This window comes from Aspergillus thermomutatus (assembly GCF_002237265.1).
Source record: "Aspergillus thermomutatus strain HMR AF 39 chromosome Unknown NODE_13, whole genome shotgun sequence".
Taxonomy (NCBI): Eukaryota; Fungi; Ascomycota; class Eurotiomycetes; order Eurotiales; family Aspergillaceae; genus Aspergillus; species Aspergillus thermomutatus.
This window is the reverse complement of record NW_020798061.1, coordinates 70,157-93,842: the sequence shown is the minus strand read 5'-3', so window position 1 is coordinate 93,842 and position 23,686 is coordinate 70,157. Positions and strand designations below refer to the sequence as shown.

General features: G+C 48.8%; 7 protein-coding genes across 7 annotated transcripts; 5 read left to right on the top strand and 2 right to left on the bottom strand.

The window, feature by feature from the left end:
- Positions 1 to 1,231: 1,231 nt before the first annotated feature.
- CDV56_107820 (putative cellular morphogenesis protein (Rax2)) lies at positions 1,232 to 5,015 on the bottom strand (the record flags this gene model as incomplete). Its single annotated transcript, XM_026761439.1, has 3 exons — positions 1,232 to 1,467; positions 1,529 to 3,793; positions 3,857 to 5,015. 3 exons carry the CDS (start codon positions 5,013 to 5,015, stop codon positions 1,232 to 1,234), a joined length of 3,660 nt encoding a protein of 1,219 aa, XP_026618066.1.
- A 1,845-nt stretch (positions 5,016 to 6,860) lies between these two features.
- Positions 6,861 to 8,306, bottom strand: OLE1_3 (acyl-CoA desaturase; the record flags this gene model as incomplete). The annotated part of the gene is made up of 1 exon (XM_026761316.1): positions 6,861 to 8,306. One exon carries the CDS (start codon positions 8,304 to 8,306, stop codon positions 6,861 to 6,863), a length of 1,446 nt encoding a protein of 481 aa, XP_026618065.1.
- A 1,578-nt stretch (positions 8,307 to 9,884) lies between these two features.
- Positions 9,885 to 12,401, top strand: POB3 (FACT complex subunit POB3; the record flags this gene model as incomplete). Its single annotated transcript, XM_026761142.1, has 8 exons — positions 9,885 to 9,967; positions 10,330 to 10,552; positions 10,629 to 11,146; positions 11,203 to 11,442; positions 11,499 to 11,630; positions 11,687 to 11,920; positions 11,973 to 12,045; positions 12,108 to 12,401. 8 exons carry the CDS (start codon positions 9,885 to 9,887, stop codon positions 12,399 to 12,401), a joined length of 1,797 nt encoding a protein of 598 aa, XP_026618064.1.
- A 2,553-nt stretch (positions 12,402 to 14,954) lies between these two features.
- Positions 14,955 to 16,683, top strand: aspB (septin AspB; the record flags this gene model as incomplete). The annotated part of the gene is made up of 3 exons (XM_026760950.1): positions 14,955 to 15,432; positions 15,519 to 15,985; positions 16,048 to 16,683. 3 exons carry the CDS (start codon positions 14,955 to 14,957, stop codon positions 16,681 to 16,683), a joined length of 1,581 nt encoding a protein of 526 aa, XP_026618063.1.
- A 1,278-nt stretch (positions 16,684 to 17,961) lies between these two features.
- Positions 17,962 to 19,157, top strand: CDV56_107213 (uncharacterized protein; the record flags this gene model as incomplete). The annotated part of the gene is made up of 3 exons (XM_026760832.1): positions 17,962 to 18,029; positions 18,303 to 18,526; positions 18,580 to 19,157. 3 exons carry the CDS (start codon positions 17,962 to 17,964, stop codon positions 19,155 to 19,157), a joined length of 870 nt encoding a protein of 289 aa, XP_026618062.1.
- A 911-nt stretch (positions 19,158 to 20,068) lies between these two features.
- Positions 20,069 to 21,551, top strand: CDV56_107103 (putative mitochondrial carrier protein; the record flags this gene model as incomplete). The annotated part of the gene is made up of 3 exons (XM_026760722.1): positions 20,069 to 20,287; positions 20,422 to 20,719; positions 20,791 to 21,551. 3 exons carry the CDS (start codon positions 20,069 to 20,071, stop codon positions 21,549 to 21,551), a joined length of 1,278 nt encoding a protein of 425 aa, XP_026618061.1.
- Positions 21,552 to 22,401: 850 nt separating this feature from the next.
- On the top strand, positions 22,402 to 23,674 carry CDV56_107001 (uncharacterized protein; the record flags this gene model as incomplete). Its single annotated transcript, XM_026760620.1, has 3 exons — positions 22,402 to 22,481; positions 22,536 to 22,811; positions 22,939 to 23,674. 3 exons carry the CDS (start codon positions 22,402 to 22,404, stop codon positions 23,672 to 23,674), a joined length of 1,092 nt encoding a protein of 363 aa, XP_026618060.1.
- Between the last annotated feature and the right edge of the window lie 12 nt (positions 23,675 to 23,686).

The following is a 23,686-nucleotide window of genomic DNA, read 5'->3' as shown; positions in this document are numbered from 1 at the left end:
ATAAGACCGTCTCCTTAAGGACAGCCGAGTTATTATGATGACAGCGAACGAGATGGACTTGTTAGATCGCAGAAAAAGAAAGAAAATGGGAAGGAGAGAAAGCGGGGGTCCAAATTGTGGCCGGGGATCGCACAGGACCACCGAGTCCCCCAAACTGACCCCAATAACCCCATGACAGCCTAAGAGACAAAAGAGGCCAAGTGCCGACCGACCGGAGAGTGAGACTGTCCGGAGTACGTATCACCTGAGATCGGAGCACCTAAGTATCACTGCGCGGGATCATTTTTCCGCCTGAGGCTCCTATTCCATTTGCGGGGATTGGCTTGCCATGATATTTTCTACCTAGGTAGTTAATCTCCTCTCTCCCAATCACACCCTAGATCAAACAAAATCATAATTACAGCGAAATCTTGTCCATGGGATATATTCATACTCTAGTGATTAACCTGCTAGATAAACTTCCAAAAAATGTAAAAAATGTATGGGGTACCCTTGTGCTAATCTTTGTGTCCAATAAATGGGTGTCATCCTCTTCCAAGGTGATCCGAAGATCTTAACCACTCGACTACTACTGGGGAGTAGAAATATTCATCATATTTAGATTTGTGGTTGATATCGAGTACTATTTTTGTTGGTAAAGTAGATCCGCCATTTGGACAGTAGCACCAAGATCGTATATGAAGCATGTAATCAACAGCCCCTGTAGATAAGGCTCCTGAAACTCATAGAAGAAATAAAACGCTAATGAACGAGGAATAATTCCGTATCATTTCATTACCGCGATCTCGCGCGGGGTTTATTTATGTCCATCTAGTTAAACATGATAAAACGTGCCGAGGGTGACCGGGACAAGCCAACCCCCACGGGCAACGAAGAAGTCAAAGACTAGAGCTCAGAATGAAATAGCACCAAATAGCATATTGATCAAAATCGATCTTTCCCCACGCAAGCGCAACATGCCTGGCCTGACCAATGGCAAGCAAAGATGATCGAGGGATCGACAAAAAGGAATGAAGAAGGCTGGTATGAGATCCGACAAGACCTCGCCAGCGGAGAACAGAAATCGACATTATCAATAGAAAGATTGAAGACACATTAATTAGGGTATAAAGCAATAGAACGCTTCCCACGAACGCCGTTCTGAAGGTACCAGACAGAATCAAGAACGTGATGTTTTGAGTCGTTTTTCCTGTTCAATTATGGACAAATATCATCGAGTCCGGATCTCAACTCATATCACTGGTGTGCCTGGGTTCGGATGCTTAAGCGTGTTGAACAGGTATTCTGGAGGAAGCCGTCGCATGGTCGACGGCCGGTCCGTTCCATATGCTTGGGGGGCGCGCATATAGCCCTGGCGGCGCCGCTGGATCTTATTGAAGATAACTCCGGCAATGACAATCAGGAACACGCAACCAAGAGCGCAGCAGAAAGCTACCAGGACCACTATTCCGTTCGAGTGGTGATGGCCTGTGGCAAGAGTTAGCATATGTGACTAATGGCCGAAATAAGCCCGATGTGTACTACTGACCACCACTAGTGTAAGGATTCTTGTTCTCGTAGAACAGTTGAGACATACTGCCCGACTGGCCATTCCACTTCGAGGACAGGAGGAATGGAGTCAGAGTGGTTCCATTAAATAGAGCAGCAGATGCATTGCCGAAATCAGGAATCACAAGTTGTCCTGTGACCAGCAGGGTCTGGTCATCATTGAGAACAGAAGTATCACGATGCTTCTGAGATAGAGGGAGGATCTCAAGGTTTCGTATGGTCGTGCCGTCGCCGAAAATGCTTCCAGCGAAATGGAGATTAGACCCATCGTAACTTGCGAGGAAAGAAGAGCCATTCTTCGATTCTCCAGCGAGCCAGAATCTTGAAACGTCCGTGTTGGCAGGAGTAAAAGCTGTGACAGTTCCAGGAATGTCGGACGTAGATGTCCCGGCCAACGATTCCCAGCTCTGATCTTTAGCATTGTAGGTCGCGACAGCAGTCTGATTTCCTGAAACAGTAAGATTGCCAACGGCAATCAATTGCTTGTTGCTGGTCCACCTGAGTGCCAAGACGCTACCATATAGAGTCACGCCTGGTCGATTCCACTGTGCCTCGGTTGTATCATAAAAGCAGACGGCAGGGCAAGGCAGCGCTCCAGCAGTCTGGAAATTGCCTCCAAAATAGATTTCGGTCGTTCCAGGACGGGCGGCTATTGCATTAACTGAGACGTCTTTCCCGGTAAAAGGGGGAGGCACATTCTCAACGAACGACCCGTTCTTCAAGTTGTATGCCACAAACCCATTAATCATGGAATTGCCCACGTTTCCGGTAACATTCCCACCTGCAAACAGGGTATCGTCCGAAACGGTCAAGGTCAAAAAGGTGGAATTGGTGTCAAGTCCCGAGCCGATACCGCGGATGGTCTTGTCAGCGCCATCCAGGATAGCGAGATTTTGGACTGAAGAACCATCGCTGGCGGTAGTGGTGAAATGGCCACCAAGAATAGTAAGGTTGCGGCCAGAATTTGTGTCATAAGTACCGGTGAATGTCCCAGCACTGGTATTGGTTCCGCCCACCTTTGTCAACAAGGGGTCCAGACTCATCCCGTCATTATATAGCAGCGCTACAGCGCCTGCGGCTGCAATACCCCCTGAAGCGAGGTTGCCTGCGAGAATACTTGTGTTTTCATGTTTGGCGTAAGCGGTTAATTGCCCAGCGTACACATTCTGGCTGACGTTAAGATTCTCAAGCCAATTCTTGTGCGAGGGAACCCAGACAGCAAAACCATATACATCGGAAGCTGATTCATTGCCGAACGCAAGTATTCGGTTGAAATCACCGCTCAGCCCAACCACAGTCTCATTGAGATCCGTGGAGATGTTCAACTGCAAAGGTATGATCCGGTCGACAGGGCCGTTAACACCTCCTCCCAGAGCCGACCAGGTTTTGGTATCGACTGAATAAGCTGCGACGTGTTTGAGGTTCTGATTACCGCCATCAGATGTATCGGTAAAATTTCCTCCTACGTAGAGGAAGTTGTTCAGCACCGCCATCGATTTGACTTCAGAATTCAGACCACCCCCAGTCATTGCAGTCGCGTTTCCATCACCGAAAAACATAATGTTGTGAATAGATGAATCCGAGAAGTTCCCGCCTGCATAGATTTTGTTGTCATACTTGGCCAAAGTCTTCACAGATGCACCCGAGTCAAGCTGTAACCCTGCTTTATCAACGGCAGACTGTGTCAGATTCGCACTTGCAACCTTGGAAGTGGGATCATATTCAAAAAGTCCATTCAAGTCTCCACTTGTCGAATTGCTTGATGCATTTGTGAGCATAAACTTGACCCTTGATGCTACCACCGTGATGTCTCCTTGACCGGCCACCGGAATCAGCTTCACCTTTGGACGAAACGAACTACCACTGGCATCGACATGACCGGTATAGATAGTGTCGTACTTTTCGTAGAGATTCGTTTGGTGGATGACAGTCTGAATAGGCTCGTCGGAATCCGTTGTGACAGTGGCCGTCACGTTGACGATACCGCGTGCATCACAAGTTCCATCTTGGCTGCACCCAGGCGTGTAGAGAAGGATACTATAGTTTCCAGACTGCTTGACGTCTGGCTCAAAGACCACGGAAGTACTGTCTGCAGTGGAATCGGTGACATCAGCCGTTAAGTACTCGGATGAACTCTGTCCGGACTCCGTTGTCGACCAAGAGCCCGTCCGGGTTGCTTTAGAAGGATACTTGATGCTTGCACACGTGGGCTCGTTAAACGCATCCACGGCATAGGCGAAAATCTCTGCCATGTTCAGTTTCAGTAAGGCACAAATCGTTGAAAAACATATTTATGAAATGAACTCACCTTCCTGAAAGAGCTCAATTCCATTCAGTCCGGCACCAGATCCATACCAGTCCGAAATTTCAATTTGGAATCCGCTCATGCCCACGACATTCACAAATTCGAAATCACGGTATTTCTCGTCTTTGCTGTCGGAGAGGGGACAAGAAGAGTCGCAATGAACGTCGTAGCCGGTGTCAGGATCTGTGTATGTGAAGTTCATGATGCCATTGTCCGGAAGCCTTCTGAACAGGAAGGTTTTGGTGCCCCTGCCCTCAAAATGGGTATTGTACAGACGGAGTTTAGTCGGTCTGTACTCAAAACCCATATCAGCTCTCCAGAAGCCTGGCGAAGTATCAGCAAGCAGCCATGTCTTTCCTTCGCCGTCCTCGCCACTGGTTTGACAGATAACATTCTTAGGGTTACTGTAGCCTGATCTCGAGGAAACGGCATCGGAGCTTATCGTGGCATTCTGAAGATTGACAATCTGCTCCTTTTTCTTGGAAGATGTGGAGTTGCCGACGCCATCGAATGATCCACCGAAAATTATATGACCGTCGTCATTCTTCAGGATGGATTCCACCGGCCCATTGAGCCCATCGAAGGACAATGTCTTCCAGCCTTCACCTCCGACCCAAGCGACGGCGTTCGATGTGTTCTCGTATTTGAAGTAACCGCCCACGTAAACGCTGTTTGTTTCCTGGTCGCACAGCAACGCCGAGACCGACCCTGAAAGACCAGGCAAAGCTGTAACTTCGTTGGAGTCAGGCTTGTATAGTGCTGCACCCTTGGTTTCAACGCCGCCTAGCTTAGTGAAGTTCCCTCCGACAAAGATACCCTCATAAGTTCCATCCTTTCGCGTGAACGCGCACATTGCACGAATCTGGGCATCGGACGACGAAAGCGCTGTAAGCTCGCCATTTGGAAGCGGTGCTAGAATCGATTGTCCGTCATCGTGGACCGAAGCTGTCTTCGATTGTTCGGTATATGAATAAATTGACACAGCATCGAAATCTCCCGTAAAAGCGACTCGACCTAAAGGCGACAGATCTAACTGAGGCTCTGAAACTGAAGTGAATGATAGCCCGAGAGTAGGAACCGCTTCAAAGACTGTCAAAAAGTTCAATAGGAGTGCGCACGAAATACCAGCCGTCGCAGGCCCAGACAGTGAGGCAGCCCTCATTGTTTAGGGGCGCGACGACAGGCGAGAGGGACAGTAATCGTCCTGAAATATGTTGCAGAAATCCCAACCCAAGCTGTATGTGAGAAAAGAAAGCTCGCTAGGTGGAGAGTGAACGGGATGAGCTTCTATATGATGAGCTCAAATTCCTCCACGCAAAGTCATGCAAGAGGCTGGCAAAGGAGTGACTCGGAAAAGAGAGTGTGGAAGTGAGGAACACGAATAATATGCTAAAAGGGGATAAAAACAATGATAGGTAATGAACGAATAGAACTGCGCGTTCTCAGAAGGACAAGAATTCAATGCATGGATAAAAATGGGCAGGATAAGAAAGTTAACGAATGACTGAATGAAGTTGGATGATCCGAAGGAGTATTATGACATGGCAGGGCTCGTTTGTTCGAAGACTTGAATTGAAGTCTTGCTCTTGGTGGTGGTGCTGGAGGTAGTGTTCCCGTTACCTTAGTTTTCAGGTGCCTAAGGTCCTTGGAATCGATTATTACACCCCTTACTCGAAAAGTCTAGTTCGACATACTGCGGGCCCTTTTAGTAAGGTACCTCATTTAAGCGGCCCACTTCGAAACAAAGTGAGGTGGTCCGGCATGTAAAACAGTAAAACACGTCTCTACTACTCCGTACCTAAGGTACCTTTACCTACTCCCGTCTGTAGGTAGGTATATTCCAGGTACCGTACTCCGTACCGTACACAGTACCCAGAACTACCTACCTAGCGATGGGAGCCATGGAATAATGGAGGCAGATCCTCTACGTTCCAGAGATATGAATACCTCCAATGGGGGACAGATAAGTATAAATACTAATAATACTAGTATATTTGATCTGAGAAGGTTAATACTTGGTGTGCTTAATGCTCGAAGTAAGGTGGGACAATAACTGTGAGATTATGATTAAAATGCGCAGTGCTTGAGCCCTGCTCCCTCACGGTTAAGGTGGTGTACCTACGGAGTACCTTACAAGTACTATCATCTAATTTTACATCGACTATCATCGAAAAACCTGAGTATGGAGTTTGGTAACTGGCAGGGTTCCTTACTAATGAGAAACCTCGACGCTAAATGCTATTCATAGTATCATAGTATCCAGTGGTGACTGGTGAGACCACTGAATAGAGATGATGACGTATCCGAGATCTGCTTAATACTATGCCTATGTTTACATGGAGTACTCATTAGTCTAACTGTTCATGTACACTTCTAAGTCGAATGATAATGACATTATTGTCGAAAGATCAGCTGTCATCTTGCTGATAGTATCGAACTTCTGCAATGAAGAACATAGAACGGTGCAGGGGGTATCATTTTCGTTTAATTGTCGTAATACGAAACAATGGGCGACCAACCTAATATGATGATAATCCTGTGATGATTTCTCTTCACCTTTTTCATCTGGACTGTGTCAAAAGCTTGCGATCTAATAGTACATCATGCTGAAAAACAGTACAATGATAGTTTCTGAAATCATCATCCATGATTACTATTTGGTCGTTGCCGCCCCAAGTGGCTGAACTGCCAATCAAGGACATGAAATGAGCCGGACCGTTGTGTATACTGCGGATGGGTGCTGAAGTAAAGGCAATAATACCCATGCTGTGAACATGCTAGCTGCTCCAAACTTCAAATCCAGTTAGTCATATGACTCCTCCCAAGCTGTCGGGGTACAAGCGGGTGTTGCCTTCATAGAAAGAGTGGGAGAATCATTGCTGAGTATGGATAGGTTATCGAGCGAGAATATGCTATCTACAACCCTAACCTCAATCTTGTCCTGTTGCAGTGGCCGGTCTTCACCAAATTTATGAACCACAGGCAACTCGAATTGATTGCGCCGCTATCACCTAGGGTTTCCAGCGTGGTCAATCGGCGGCTGCTCCGAGTTTATCCTCAGGGGTCGTTTACCCTTCGACATGACATACTTCCACTTCTCCACTTCACAGCCACCACGGAGGACCCCCACGCGCATCGTTGATAGCAGATTATGGGCGGCGTTGGAGTGCTGATAGACCCCTCCATTGAATATAGCAGTGGCGTCCTTTCCGATGGCTGATGAGATGAATGCCTTGCCTCCTGGATGCTCCTTGATGAAGTCGGAGACATCATGGATAACGCCACCAATGGCCACCAGGGCCTTATTAGTCGACCTCGACTTAGCAGCAAACTCATCCCAGTCTAGCACAGGAAGTTGTTCAAGGGGAACGCCCCAGTCTAATGTCGCGCGTTTCTGGTCCACCTTCTTCTGCAGCTGCTGCAGTCGTCCCTTTTCAATCTCGTTGTAACGAAATTGTTTGAGATCATAGGCGAGCCCAAGCTGTTTCCAGATCCAAATCATCCACTTAGTCGGGTCGTACTGCCACCATTGAATTGCATTGCGGTAGTCAGAAGGAAACTCATGATGAAAGTTATGATACCCTTCACCTAAGGTCACCAGGGCTGTGATGACATGATCCCGCGGGGAATTACGGTCGTCGAATGGCTGCTCACCCAGCCAATGAGCTAGTGAATTAACACAGAAGGTGGCCTGTTGGATAAAGAAAACGCGCAGAATACCAGCATATACAAACCCACCCTGCCAATCGCCCCATCCCAGGCCGCACAACAGAGTCGGAAGGAGTAAGGTCATGAAGAGGGCTGATTTGATATAGTGCTTGTGCTGCCAGACCACCACAGGATCCGCGTCAAGATCTGTGACGTCTGTACGGCCGACTCTCTTGTAGTTTTGCTTCATAACGAGCCATCCGATATGTGAGTACAAAAATCCTTTCCGCACTGAATATGGGTCTTTTTCTGTATCTGTGTAGCGATGGTGAGCTCGGTGGCCACGCGCCCACCAGCGGATCGAGCCCTGGCCCGCAGCGACGCCGACGGCGGCCAAGTAAAGCTTTAAAGGGAGGGTGGCTTTATACGAGCAATGCGCCCAGCATCGGTGATACCCTGCAAAAGTCAGCGATCTCATCATAGAGAGAGGTGGATAAAACGTGGGAAGGAAGAAGTTACCAGCAGTAATGCCCAGGCCTGCATTAAAGTAGTATACAAGCGCAAAGATGGCTGTGCGTGCATGTAGAGGGGTCCAGTAGGCCCCAATACAACCCAGAAGAGGGACAAAAAGAATGAAGAAGCAGTTCAACCAATTGATGTGCTTATGCCAGTTTGACCATGTCATGGGCTGCTCAGTGATATGCGATGTTCTGGCGGTGGTACTCTTACTCTTCCGCAGGGGAACATAATCAGTGGTGCCATCATCGGGCTTGGCCTCAGGGCCCTGGACGTCGTCAGATATCATTGTATTTGTCGTAGAAGTTGTCGATCCATCTATTTGTTCGAGGAAGAATGTCAGAAAAGAGAAGAAAAATCTTGAGGGTGGTTGATGAATAAGTAGTGACTGGCTAGGTTTGAGTTGATCGATACGATTAAATGACTCGTTGGGAAGCAGAACAAAGAGGCTGCTAAAATCTTGAATTTGGACATGCCATAGTTTTCCGTCCCTGCAAATAGTGATCGAAATAATTTCAACGTTGTTCATTTTCAATATTGATAATAGTGTTGATGTTGTTGGGGACATCTGTTGAGCCGGTGGGAACTGCGCAACAATCATGAGACACAATGGGATTGACCTCGGCGGATCATGACTCGAATAAATCAGGCAAGCATAATCATCATTCAATTCCAGCAGCAAGTTGAATGTACTAAACATGATTTGGCATTCCTCGCAGAAACCGGGCCTTTAAGAACTTTTCTGCGCACAGAGAGTTGTCGAGAGAACGGAGGGATGGAGATAGGCTGTTACCTTATTTTGATCATGGTATGAGAGCTAGAGATGTAGCTCACCATGGCCATGAGAGTCGTCGTGTGATAGCTGCATATGGAGCTTTGTGGAAAGTTGATGACCTTGGAAGCAAGAACTCCTTGGAGTGCTGTGGTGGTGGTTGAGGATCGCGACTCATTAGAAGCCTGCCATGTCAGGTAGCTTTCGGCTACAGTCCAATTATTATCATCATACTCACCCTGGTCCTGTTTTTGTCTACTGCCTGGAGCTGCGCCTCTACCAGGAATTCCTCACAAGGCTAAGGCCATCAGCTTTGTTTTGTGCCTGTGCCGGAACAGTCGAAGTCTTTGCTCAGCCAAACCTCCACTCTGCTCTTTGGCAAACACATAGCTTAGATTCACGACTATCAGAAGGCCCGCAATGTTCTGTTGCACACAAGCAGAAGTTTTGCCACATGAGCCATATGATGGGACTATTCGAAGGTCTCCTGCTTCGGCAGCTTTTCGCCTCTTAAGATGGGACCGATGTGTAGTATGCACCTCCGGCTGGTTGATGTCGTCTGCATTCTCTGTACTGAAGGCTTAAATGGTGGCATGACAAGGCCATACCCCCCTTGGAATAACACTGAAGAGACACTTGCGCCTGGCGGAAAATCGGGGAGGCCGTGGCCCATATCGCCGATCGAGAGGGTTGACAGATGCAGGAGGAAATTTACATTGCCTCGTTTCTTATCATCAATAGTGATGAATGCGGTTTACTGGGTTCCTCGCTGTGATAGCTGTGGTTCTGGAGTTTGCGTGGCAGTAGCTCGGCAGATCTGTAAATTTGTGGCATGGCCATGTGCTGATGAATGAGGCTTCTATCTGATCAGCCCGCTGGTGAAAATTGTTTTCGAAGAGCGCTGCACCAAGGACTCGCCGCAGCCTGGGCGGACATCTCCCCGCCATGGATCCAGGAGTTCAAGCACATCCTTGATGGCCATAGCTTCATATTTGCTAGATAGCTCAAATCATTTGAGACTCGTTCCACAGTGCTGTTGTCGGCTATCATGTTGATCCCCAGCAGTCTTATCGTTATTCCAGTTCGTTAGAAGAGATGATTTTTGTTAAACAAGCGAATGATTTGGGCATTCATGTTATGGATGGAACATTTCTGGGAGAGCGAAGGGAGAGTGCAGAGTAAGGTACATGTGGCTGAGCATTTATTGCGGCCTGAGGCAGCGAGTTTGTAGTGCAAGAAGTGGCGCCAACTTAAATGAGAATCGCGTGAGTTGCCGACTGCCGCGCGCAACGCGAAAGTCGAAACTCCAGAAAAAGGCACATCACAAAGTAAAGCTCAGCAGCTGATAGCTATTTGACCTCTGACTACACTTTGATCATCACATACAGTGTCGCGATTCCTCTGTCTCTTCGCTCTTAACGCTGAAATCAGGAGTTGCGAATTGACATTCAAGGGCGAATTGCTCTAAAAACCCTCCACAATGTGAGTTACCTTTGTCGCACGCGCTCTTTTTGACTCGTCATGCTCAACTCATTTGTAGGGAGGCTTTTGACAACATCTACCTCGACCTCTCAAAGCAACCCGGAAAATGCAAGCTCGCTGAGAGTGGGTTGGGATGGCGCCCTTCTGGCGGAGGTGATACATTCACTCTTGATAGCAACAATATCGGCGCAGCTCAATGGAGCCGGGCAGCGAAAGGATTTGAGCTGAAAATTCTATCGCGTTCATCGGGTGTGATTCAATTAGACGGGTTTGACCAAGAGGTAGGACTCGTGGCGAAAACCAACCTTAAATGGTAGACCTGGGGACTGTTTTACTGACTTTGAGGATTTCGAATAGGACTTTGAACGATTGAGCAAGGCTTTCAAGATTTGGTACGGCATCAATGTTGACAACCGCGAGCATGCACTACGAGGGTGGAATTGGGGTAAAGCAGAATTCACAAAGGCAGAACTTGCTTTCAACGTCCAGAACCGACCAGCATTTGAAATCCCCTATTCGGAAATATCGAACACAAATTTGGCGGGAAAGAATGAGGTCGCAGTCGAGTTCGCTCTTACATCAGACGGCGACGCCAATGCCCAACCTTCTGGAAGCACAAAGAACCGCGGTCGAAAAGCTGCCGCGGGTCCGGATGAGTTAGTCGAGATGCGTTTCTACATCCCGGGGACAGCGGTTAAGACAGAGAAGGGCATCAAGTCAGAAAATGATGAAGAGAACGGAGAAGAGGAGGAAGAAGGCGAAGAACAGAATGCGGCGAATCTCTTCTATGAGACTCTTATGGAGAAGGCAGAGATTGGCGATGTCGCTGGTGACACCTTTGCTACGTTCCTTGATGTTCTTCATCTTACACCTAGGTACGTCTCTCTATTGAGCACGTCTTTCAGCGATTTCATACTAAAGAACCCTGCAGAGGTCGGTTTGATATCGACATGTACGAATCCTCCTTCCGACTTCGCGGCAAAACATACGACTACAAGATTCAATACGCCTCCATCAAGAAATTTTTCCTACTTCCTAAGAACGATGAGATGCACACACTCATTGTATTAGGTCTTGACCCTCCTCTACGGCAAGGTCAGACTCGGTATCCTTTCCTCGTCATGCAGTTGAAGCTCGATGAAGAAATCAGCCTGGAGCTCAACATGACAGAGTCAGTTTTCCCCGAAAGCTTATTGTGATGTCGAACTTGGAACTGATCCTTTGTAGGGAACTATTGGAATCCCGCTACAAGGATAAGCTGGAACCTCGTTACGAAGAGCCGATTCATCAAGTCGTCACCAAGATTTTCCGTGGCCTGTCTGGCAAGAAGGTCATCATGCCATCAAAGGACTTTGTCAGGTCAGTCATACATATCCTTGACAATTTGCCTGATCCGTGCTGACTACGTGCAATAGCCACCACGGACACAGCGGAGTCAAATGCTCGATCAAAGCCAACGAAGGTCTTTTGTACTTCTTGGATAAGAGCTTGATTTTCGTCCCCAAGCCCGCTACTTACGTGCAGATTGAGAATATTGCTGTCATCACCATGTCCCGTGTTGGTGGCGCCGTGTCGGCAAGTAGAACATTTGATATCACGGTCACATTGAAGGCTGGAATGGGAGAACACCAGTTTAGTAACATCAACCGGTATGCCATTTCCAGAACAACATGCCACTAGTGTCACTAATACCTACCACAGTGAGGAACAACAACCCCTTGAGGAATTCTTCAAGGCCAAGAACATTCGGTTCAAGAACGAGATGTCAGATGATGTATGTCTACTCCAACAACTACCGCAAATTTCTGGTTACTAGATGCTAATATATTGTAACAGACTTCGGCACTCATTGCCGCTGCCCTTGACAACGATGACATGATGTCTAGTGATGAGGAAGGTGGACGGGCCGATCGCGGCTCAGCAGATGAGGATGAAGAATCTGTTGACGAAGACTTCCAGGCAGAGTCTGAATCAGATGTTGCAGAGGAATTTGATTCTGAGCACGAAAGCAGCGGCAGCGCAAGTGACGCAGAGATGGATGATGCTTCGGACGCCGGCGATGATGATGAGGATGTGGACATGTCAGAGCAAGAGGAACGGCCTAAGAAGAAGAGCAAGACTGGGAAATAGTTCGATGCGTTCTGGACAAAATTGACATACTAATGACCATGGTTGTATAGTGGATACAATTGGAAGCGAACTCTCTTTCCCTTCGCAGAAAGGCTGTACCATCAATCTACTGACCGTCATGGTAACCTACATTGAATTCTGATGAAGTACGACACGCGATTTTCAGCCAATATCTAGTCTATTCTTGATTGCAAATCAGAGGTCTCTTAGTGAAGGCTCGGGTCACTACGTATTGTATGAGCTCACTTTTGCGTTCTGATGTGTCACATAAGCAATCGTCTGTCGCGGCGGCTCTTCCTATCTTGGGCACGACTATTGAATTGAGCCGGAGAAAAAGACCTTATCCCAAGCAGGATTCGGTCTATTACTTTGGACAGAGGTAGACCTCATTACTCGGGTCATGCTGGGAGAAAGTTCATGAGTATGCATTAAAGCCAGTCCATGTTAGTCATAACTCATCGGGATCATCGGTCTATGATGGGCAATGCATGTACCTATGTATGCAATGTAGATCTCTGTAAAGCTACAGTAGAAGTAGCAGTCAGCTCTTTGGCCTTGCGATTGTTCGAAGGACTACTTATTCTGAGCATAGAAGTTCCTTATCCTCAATCAAGCACTATCTAGTGGATCCGCCCTTCTAGGTTATGCATCCAACCTGCCTCATATCGTTTAATCATACTATATCATATTCTGTCCACTATGAAGTGCTCTCAAGACCTGCAGGTTTGTACTACATGCATACACGGCTGATGTGTCGTTTCACAACGGTGTGTGCTGCCAACGGAACAGTTTTTTATGCCATCTATCTATAACCCGGAAGATGACCTGAATATATGTCCGACATTGGTGCCATATCGGAAAGTCGTTGTCTTCATCAATATCGATTCCAGAGTATGCCCGAGTCTGGCAAAACAGTTGTATGGAGGGTTTGGCAACCAAGATTTGAATCGAAATATGAGCCAACTGCCAAGATTTCAACTTTACCGAACCACTTGAAGCTCGTCCATGGAGTGATGCTGCCCCAGGCCGCTCATCAAGTTAATGATTGGTCGCTATGATTGGTCGCTGGCCAAATTTCCCTTCGAAAATCGACGGGAAGTTCCACGGGAGGCTGTTTTTACCCCTGATTGAACAGGCAACCGGGTAGGTACCATTCGATATTACAGGTAGGACAACCTAAGGGACCAGAACCCCCGAGATAAGGTGGCTGCTGTGAATAGCTAGAACGACAGAGATGGCTGGCTATGTTGTACATAGTACACTTGGTATGAATGGAACTGCTGGGATGTTGTCAAAGTTGGATGAAAAGGCTTGATATCAATACAATGGATCTTACCTAGGTATGCACTACCGTAATTTTACAAGAGCCATGGGACGGGAACTGTTATTATTGAGGTGATTGTCAGATCGTAAGGTAAGGTAGGACGGGAGGATATGTACGGTACAGTACGGAGTAATGTTCTGAAAGTCGTATCATCGGAAGCTCGAGGTCATATTAAATGTCCTGGAGCAAAGTCAAAAGAAAGTTTTGATCCGATGCTCTATAGATGTCTCTTTTGTATAGGATTGCGCTGTTCGTCCTTTGGCAAGCCCACTGTCTTTCTGAAGTTTTAAATCTTTCTCAGTAGGTAGTCAGGAAGCGTTCAATGTCCTCGGGGTTGAGAATGAAAGCCAGGATATCTCCCGCCTTTTAGCTGTGTAGAATGCGATAAATCGATCGGGTCTTTTTTTGCTCAACTTGCGAAAGATTTATGATTAAAAGAATTAGATAGATCAATGCTCTTTTGTTTCTCAGGATGAGTATGTGCGTGAAGCTAAGATTTTGCTTAATTGAGCGAAGTGCCCCTTTCTTTGGCGGATTGGCAGTGTCTAGTGATACTAGTAGTAGATATGTAGTAGGCTGGCTCGCTCCAGCGACCACCTTTCTTCGACCTCCACCCCATCACTCTCTGCAGGTCCAGTTTCCCCTGGTTCTTCATATTGTTGTTGCTTCACTTCTCTCGTTCAACGACCCCTTCTTTTTATTTGTACTCAATAATTTTCCCTTCATAGTACTTTATTTCCCTACAATAGTTATTGTGTCTAGCTTTTTGCACACCGCCTTTGAGCTTGCTTGGGATTCTTTACCGTGGTCTTGGTCGTCCTTTACTCGTGATTGACTGATTTCACCCTTTGCCAGTGAAACGGTGGTAAGTTATGACACTTCTGGGGCTGGAACTCCTCCCTGCTTCTGCAAATACATTTGAGACTGCGGCATCAATTCATTCATTGCCCTTGATCCCTTCCGTGCCCCTCCTTCCCCTAGCTACGTGCAGTAGGAACCTGTGTTTGCTAATTCAGAAGGCGCTATTCAGGGGAACTTCCTTCTTGACGCTCGCTACCTTGATTGCATCCCACGCTCGCTTCTAGAATCAACCCAATAATTTTCACAATGGGTAAGCCCGCTCTCGATCTTCTTTTGCATCGAGCTACATTCATCTGTCAATCTGTCCGCCAACTGCCCGTCAATTCTTGCTTGTCATCATCCTGAGTTCTGCGTGCTACAATACAACAATGTCGGTGGCCTTGGAGAATCCCACTGTGGAGGATCACCTACCATTAGAATCTTCGAGTCCGACCCTCAGTCCGCTGCAAGAGGAGCCGGGACCGAAGAGCCAATCACTATCTTCTCTCCTGCCAGGGAGCTACCCTTCTGGAAGTGAAAGCCGAATCTCGTATCGTTTTGCTGACTCTTCTTCGGATGATGTAGCTTCACCACCCCCTCCTGCCAATGGCACTCCCGCGTCTGTCAAGGACTCTCCCGCACCTAGCAGCCCAGGGTCTCCTTATGTTGAGCGTAGCAACCCCATGGGTGCCGGCAACGCTCAGACAGTCAGCTCCAAAGATCCAAAAGCTGTGGCTCAAGCTGCCACGGACATGAAGAACGTCGTTCGCCGCAAGCTGACTGGCTACGTTGGTTTCGCCAATTTGCCCAACCAATGGCACCGCAAGAGTGTGCGCAAAGGATTCAACTTCAACGTGATGGTTGTTGGTAAGTCTTCTCAGAATCATCTTCGGAAGCGAAAACAACTATGAAGAAAAAGGAGCCCATTATTGATTGCTGACCTCACACGATAGGTGAATCGGGTCTTGGAAAGTCGACTCTCGTCAACACTTTGTTCAACACCTCCCTCTACCCCCCCAAGGAGCGCACCGGCCCCAGTCACGACATCATCCCCAAGACAGTCTCTATCCAGTCCATCAGCGCAGATATCGAGGAGAACGGCGTCCGTCTTCGCTTGACTGTGGTCGACACTCCCGGCTTCGGTGACTTCGTCAACAACGATGACTCGTGGCGCCCTATCGTCGAAAACATCGAGCAGAGATACGATGCCTACTTGGAGGCGGAGAACAAGGTTAACCGCACAAACATCGTCGATAACCGTATTCACGCCTGTGTCTACTTCATCCAGCCCACCGGCCACTCGCTGAAGCCCCTCGACATCGAGGTCATGCGTAGACTGCACACCAAGGTCAACCTGATCCCTGTCATTGCCAAGGCCGACACATTGACAGACGAGGAGATTTCCCTCTTCAAGCAGAGAGTAAGTAGCCCACGCTTTTCACCGGTCATGGAGTGGTAACTAAATCCTGTCACCCCCATTAGATTCTCGCAGATATCCAGCACCATTCGATCCAGATCTTCGAGGGACCCCGCTACGAGCTTGATGACGAGGAGACCATCGCCGAGAACCAAGAGATCATGTCCAAGGTTCCTTTCGCCGTTGTTGGTGCGAACACCGAGGTCACCACAGCTGATGGCCGTAAAGTGCGCGGCCGTAGCTATCCTTGGGGTGTCATTGAGGTCGACAACGAGGAACACTGTGACTTTGTCAAACTGCGCCAGATGCTGATCCGCACTCACATGGAAGAACTCAAGGAGCACACCAACAACTGGCTCTACGAGAACTACCGGTCCGACAAGCTTACCCAAATGGGTGTCGCCCAGGACCCAAGTGTGTTCAAGGAGGTCAACCCAGCAGTCAAGCAGGAGGAGGAGCGTGCTTTGCACGAGCAGAAGCTCGCCAAGATGGAGGCAGAAATGAAGATGGTCTTCCAACAGAAGGTTGCGGAGAAGGAAAGCAAGCTGAAACAGAGCGAAGACGAATTATACGCACGACATCGCGAGATGAAGGACCAACTGGAACGCCAACGCCAGGAGCTGGAAGAGAAGAAAGCCCGGCTCGAGAGTGGAAGGCCGATCGAAGAGAAGGGGAAGAGGAAGGGCTTTTCTCTCCGTTAAGGTTGCTACCCAGTGACTGGAACTCTGATGCTTCTCTTCAAAGAGCACTACCTTGGAACACCGAAGGTATGCAATGCCGTCGGAGACCTTCCGGTGTCTCTACGTTTGATCCTGCACGACTGTTGATTGACCGAGCGCTCATTTCGACTTCCCTCCATTCTCGTGTGTTTATTTGTTTCACCACGCTCCTTGAAACTCTTCCTTCTCGTATCTGCTTCTTTCAGTAACGACTCTACCATTTAATTGCGCGGACCAAGAAAAAGAACTCGTCACCCTTTCTTTTCCTTTTCCAGCAAGAATCGATACAACTTTAATTGAGACTTGACTGGGAGATGCGTTGGAACATGCGAACCGCGAGCGGACAAGTAATTCGTCTGCTTGCTCGAGTTGTCCCTTTGCTTCATTTGCAGGATTATGAATGAGCAGGGGCTGTGGCCCGCTCAGGTCGATCAACCGTCTTACGCCCATTTTCCACTTCGCGTCATGTACTTTCGCCTACGTTATACCTGGTGTCTGCCTGTTTCCTATTCCCCAATGTGGTCAATCACTCTTTGTGACATTCTATTCTCTTGCCCTCTTCTGCCCTTTTCGTTACTCATTTTAGTGAAATACCTCACCCTCGACCATCTTTCTCTCGATGTCCCATTTTCTTTACAGTCTGCTCTGTTCTAGTTGTCAATTTCAAGTTGTCGTCAAAAGTAATCTCGGTCTTTCGCTAGATTTCTTGCGCCGTATGTGTTGGGGATATAATGTAGCGGAGAGCAGAGAAGCGACTTCAACAAGTAAAGAAAATCAAGAAGAAGAAAAGCAGATGAGAAATTGACGAACGGCGTTGAACAGACTTGTGTACTCGCATGGTCGTTCGAAAACTTGTATAACAGAAGCTGAGATTTGCATCGAATATCCGTATGGCCAGCAGTTGCATCATCCCGAGGCAGCACTCGACGTCACTCCGAACGATGACGAGGCGGAGTAGAGCCGCGCTGAGCTTCTGCCCCGTTCTCCAGCTAAACCACTTCCAATCCTCCGTTAGACTAGGCGCACACCCCAAATCGCAACCCAGCATCGCCAAAACCCTCTCCCCGCCCAGCCTCCCCTCACAGTTTATCGACGGATTATTGAGCCTGCCAGCCCTCAATTAACTGCATCTTGCTTTTTAATACCGAAAACGTGTCCCTGCTATTCCATTGTCACTCCTCGAATTCGCAGTACCTTTCCTCCCTTCCTGCTTCCTCCGCCTACGCAACACTCTAGATAACAACTATCCACACAGCGCTCATGGCTCCTCCACCTCCCTCGAACTTGCCACTTCCTGAGAGGCTAAAGGCTCTCGTTCAAACATTGCAGTATGTAGACTGCATTGCACATTGATCTCAAGATTTGGATACTGACGAAGATGGCGTGAACTCTATAGATTTGCTTGGTTTGTTGGGTAGGTCTCCGTGTATATTGCAGAAACAGGCACTCCATCCGCCCCCGTCAATGACTCGGATTATGAATTGATTTCATCCTCGATTTGTCTCGGCTCCGTCAAAGCACATCAACCCTGCTATTTTACCACCAGAGCCCCTTCGAAGGAGGCATTAGTATTAGCTGGCAAGTTCACTGACGAGCTACAGACACGTGACGCTTCTCATCTCGGTTTTCCGTTACTTGTTGTCCTACGTCACCTTCAACTACTACTCCTCCGCTGCACAGGTGTCTTATCGCCTGGCGTTTATTGCGGCTGCCGGGACATATGGAATTGTGGTATACAAGGCACACATCGCCCGAGGCCGTCTGCAGGGCAGCGTTCCCACTATCGCGTTGAAGCTCGCTGGAGATGAAAATGTCCAGTACCTTGGTGAGTGGCTTCTCGGCGGTGCATTGCTATAATGGCTTCTCGGACAGCCTTAGCTTACAAAGTTACGTCAGGAATGGCTTTGGTCTGGCTCTACTCTCGCCAGATCCCTCTCGCTCTCCTTCCCTTCACCGTGTACTCCGTTTTCCACGTTGCCACCTACACCCGTGCCCACTTGATTCCTACCCTGCAGCCCCCTAGCCAGGCTGCGGCTGGCGCAGCCTCTCCGTCCTCCCCTGGCTCCCCCAAGCCTGCTGCGAAGCAGTCTCCTTTGGCAGATACCATTGGAAGATTCGTCAAGCAATATTACGATACCAGCATGGATCTTGTTGCTGGGCTCGAAATGGCGCTCTTGTTCCGATTGGTGGTGTCCCTACTCACCTTCTCCAAGGGTAGCATCGTCCTCTTTTTCCTCTATCTGGCTTTCTTCCGCGCCAGATATTCCCAGAGCTCTTTTGTCCAGCAGGCTGTCCGTCATTTCACCGCCAGAGTCGATGCCTCAGTCTCTCACCAGAGCACTCCTCCCGCAGTTCGCCAGGGCTGGGAACAGTTCAAAAACTTCGTGCGTCAGGGATACGAGGCCACGAATCTGAGCCGCTACACCTCCGGCGCTGCTGCCAAGAAGCCTCAGTAATTCAGATTGTTGGAAATGCTGGCAACGTCTGTAACGAAGAGCGGGAAATCCTGTCAAGGTTTTCTTCCCTGGAATTTTCTTGGGGTCGGTTACAGATATTCATTGCCATCACTGATGAATTTTAACGAATTTAAGAACCACTGGTCTGATAATGATCAGAACTGGCCTGTGGTTGCGAAGATAGCAGCTGGTGGTGAAAATTATGCGAGAGAAATGGCTGAAGTGTGCATGTGGGAGCAGGTATAGGATGTAGCCTCCTTTTTTCTTTTGTGTTTCTTGCAGAGATACCGCAACTCTTGGATGTGCAAGATGGAACGAGATCTTCAGTGCATCTCATACCCTCATTCACGGTGCGATTATATTGTGCTTGTCCTTGGTCCTCAATTAGCCATTGCACTGTCTTGGTTGTATCGTTCTTAAATAAGCATATCACGTCTGTTAATCGGCTTTCGAAGGCTCGATAGTGACATTAAGATTTCTTGATATTTTCGCTGAACATGTACACTCCCGATGCAGTTGTCTTTCCTCAGTAGGATCAACATTTTCCTAGGTTGACCAGGAATGGTGCCTGAGGCTGTCAGACGGGCTCGGGCGGCGGAGAAAGCGGAAAACCGACCGAAATTTTGGGGACTTTTTGCGGTATTTGCAAGAGGCCGATTGGAAGAAACAACCACCCTTCTTTTCTTGTTTGGTATATCGAGAGGTGCGATGTCACCGATTCTCGCCTCTCCATTCTCTTCAGAACTTGTATAATATTGCAACTGTATTCTTTTGCGCTTGATTCTCAACTTCGCTCTCATCTTCCCGTCATCTTCGCTCGAGGTGGCGTGCTGCCCTAGATCTACGCCGCCGCATCTCAACCCCCGTGGTCTGGCCCGCACCACGATCTGGTGGATTGCGGTGTCCTTGCAATGAGCTTGACCTCGCGCGTCTTCAGCCTGTTTTCGACGACAGAGACATCTACATCTGATTCACCTGCGTCGACGTCATCATACTTGCAGAACGCCAAGAACGGCGACAATAATGCTTCTCAGAATGCTTCTAGTCCGATGAAGAGGGAAAATGGTGCTCATATACAACAAGATGCTTTGATAGATGAAGAGGAGGAGCCCCGTCCTCCATATCTTCATGTATGTCGACATAGTCGCAATAACCTGGCTCGTGGTGAATTGGGGTAGTCTGCTTTATCCCATCAGAGTGGAAAACCCTTGCGACGGGCCCTTTTATCTTTATGTGCTGATGAATGGATTTTTCTTGAATACAGGCAATGCTTGCCGGAGGTACCGGAGGCACTTGCGGCGATATGCTTATGCATTCGCTAGATACCGTCAAGACCCGGCAACAAGGCGACCCTAGCTTCCCGCCGAAGTACACCTCCATGACCTCTTCGTATGCGACCATCTACCGACAAGAAGGATTTTTCCGCGGTCTTTATGGTGGTGTCACCCCCGCCCTCCTTGGTTCTTTCCCGGGAACTGTCATTTTCTTCGGGACATATGAATTCACCAAGCGATGGATGTTGGATGCGGGGATCAACGCGAATGTTGCATATTTGTCTGGAGGTATGTGGGAGATGATCCATTGGGAGAGTTGGACGTGCAATCATGTTGACATCAGTTTTTTTTTCTGTTAGGGTTCATTGCGGACTTGGCCGCTTCTGTTGTATATGTTCCCTCGGAGGTGTTAAAGACACGGCTGCAACTCCAGGGGCGCTATAACAACCCCTACTTCAATTCTGGGTATAATTACCGCTCGACCTCAGACGCGCTGCGAACGATCGTTCGACAAGAAGGGTTTTCCGCGCTCTTCCATGGGTACAAGGCTACCATTTTCCGTGATCTACCTTTCTCTGCTCTGCAGTTTGCCTTCTACGAACAGGAACACCGCCTCGCAAAAGAATGGGTAGGGTCTAGAGATATCGGTCTTGGGCTAGAGATCTTGACTGCTGCCACTGCTGGTGGAATGGCAGGCGTGATGACCTGCCCAATGGATGTCGTAAAGACTCGAATTCAGACTCAGCAGAATCCAGATGCTATCAAGCCTACTTCCGCTTCGTCCAAGGCCCCGGCTGAGCACGCATCTACCAAGGAGACTCCCCGGCAGCATACTTCAGGCCAAACCACTTCAGGCCTCCGCACTCACTCCCGGCCAATCTCCACCGGAGGAGCTTCTACTTCGGTACGACCCCCTGGAACGCCTCGCCTGGACACCTCGTCATTCTTCACTGGCTTGAAGATGATCTACCAGACTGAAGGGCTTTCCGGATGGTTTCGTGGTGTCGGCCCACGAGGCGTTTGGACCAGCATTCAAAGCGGGACGATGCTGGTCATGTACCAGTATCTGCTGAAGCAGCTGGAGGCATGGCAGACTACTGGGGAGACGGATCCTCTTTAGCCGAGCTCATTATCTTCAACTTAGTAGAGGGAGATCCTCCTTGTAGATACATTCGCATCGCACCCGGAGCATATGTGTGCACCTTGGCAGGCTATGTTTGCAGGGCGTTCTGGCGGGGTTGTGGCATGTTCATTTTCTTCCCCTTCTGCATCGGACCAACCTCTCCTCACTATTGCGCATCATGACAAGATGACGGAAATCGTCGCTGTCATTGTTGATATGTATATGTACCATTCTGGAGAGGTCTTGGTACGGCCTTCTGTTTGTTTCTTTCTTCTATCACATAGACTCCTAGACGATGCCTAATTATGCGACGTGTACCATAGACCAATCCTCCCTTTCTCTTTCCCTTCGTTTATCAAAAGAAGACAAAGCACCCGAGCAGCAATAGAATGAGTGAACCATGTTCTCGAGAATAGATAATAATGAGAAGAAAGAACAAAGAAACGTGAGAGGATTGACCGTTGATCGCTCCCGGGCCAATGACAGCGAGGCTGCCGAACCACGCTAAGCGACGGCGATGGGACGACCACAACAACCGGCCAAATGTAAACAAAGCGCCCCCAGCCCCACGAGTCCCCCCCCTCAGGCAGTCAAGCCTTCTGTTGTCCCCGGCGGTGATGCAACCACCTTTGTCTCTCTCCATCCCCATCTACCTTGGTTATTTATTGGATTGAAACCCTCGATTTCTCCTGGTTTCATATTTGTTTACCTTGTTTGCTCTGCACTCGGTATCAATCTCAATAAGCGCTTCCAGTATATATAAACAAACCCATCCCTTACTCTGTGTTCTGCGCCCGTCGCATGGTCTCCACAGTCTTGGTCTACCCGTCTACCCGCGCGCATCACCATGTCAAACGCATTGAATTGGCTGAAGAAGCTACGCAGGGCTGAGGTCAACGACCTCGCGCAAGCTGCTGGACTTGATGAGTATGCTCCCGGTAGGCAGAATAGTGATACAGCGCACTTCTAACCTGTGCGCAGCTATGCGGATTACGGCAACAAGGACGCGCTGGCCGTCGCGCTCAACAAGTACCTTCAAGATAACCAAACTATCCTGATCAATGTTCCCGAGCTGAAGGAATACTGGGCGCGCGCGTCTTCATCATCGCCTGCGCGCGTTACTTCCCCGGTCAAGAAAGCCGTTGGGGTCGACGTCACGCCTGCCCCGAAGAAAGCTACGGCTGCCACACGGAAAGCCACGCCTGGAACAGCGCGTCGGAGACAGACACAACCAAAAAAGGAGGAGGTTGAAGTGACGTAGGTTTCTACCCTCTCGTATTCTTTCCGATTCCTTTTCCGTCGCGTCGTCGCATTGCCGGCTTTCGCGATAGCTTGGGTATGCGCGTGTAGCTTTGGCGACAAATCTATTGACTTTGCTGCGTAGGGACGAATCAGAAGCTTCGGAAGCTTCGCAAGCTTCGACACCGAACCAGGCTGCCATTGCTGTAACTAAGACTCCTGTGCGCTCGCAAATCACTGTCGAGCCTCCACTATCGCCTGCTTTGGTCACAGATGCGATTGATCGGCAGACCGCTGAATGGCGCGAGCGCATCAACGACGCGTGGACCCGTTCGGGCGTACAGGAAAGCTCCAGCTGGTTGCGCTCGAAAATGAGCAGCGTACGAGCTGTGGAGACCATAGTGATGGCCGTTGAAGGCATTTTTGTCATGAAAGATCTCATCCCAATCCGTTATCTGACCACTATCCCCGCTGTGCCAGCGATCAATAGCCCCGAGTTCGCGCTTAGGGTACCTGATCTCTTCATGCTTGTGGATGGGGCCTTTTGGGCCCCTTTCTCCCTGTGGCTGCTTACGAGCTACCTTCTACCATTGCTCTTTGCTTACTTTTTCAACATCAGCTTGCAGACAAGCGGCAGTCCTGTCCCTGAAACGCGCAAGGGCCACAAGGCGCGTCCTGAGTTCGATCCGCTCAGTTTCAATATCGCCAAGGCCGTCATCGCGTACGTGGTTTATGCGAATCATTTCACCTTTATGGGTCTATACAGCAACTTCTCCATTGAGAGGGTGAATGTATCTGTCCCCTTCCACTGGCCAGGCATGCTTACCACTGCTGCAATTGGCACTATTGGCACTGTCTACGAGGCTATTCTTCGCAAGTAGATACATATATAT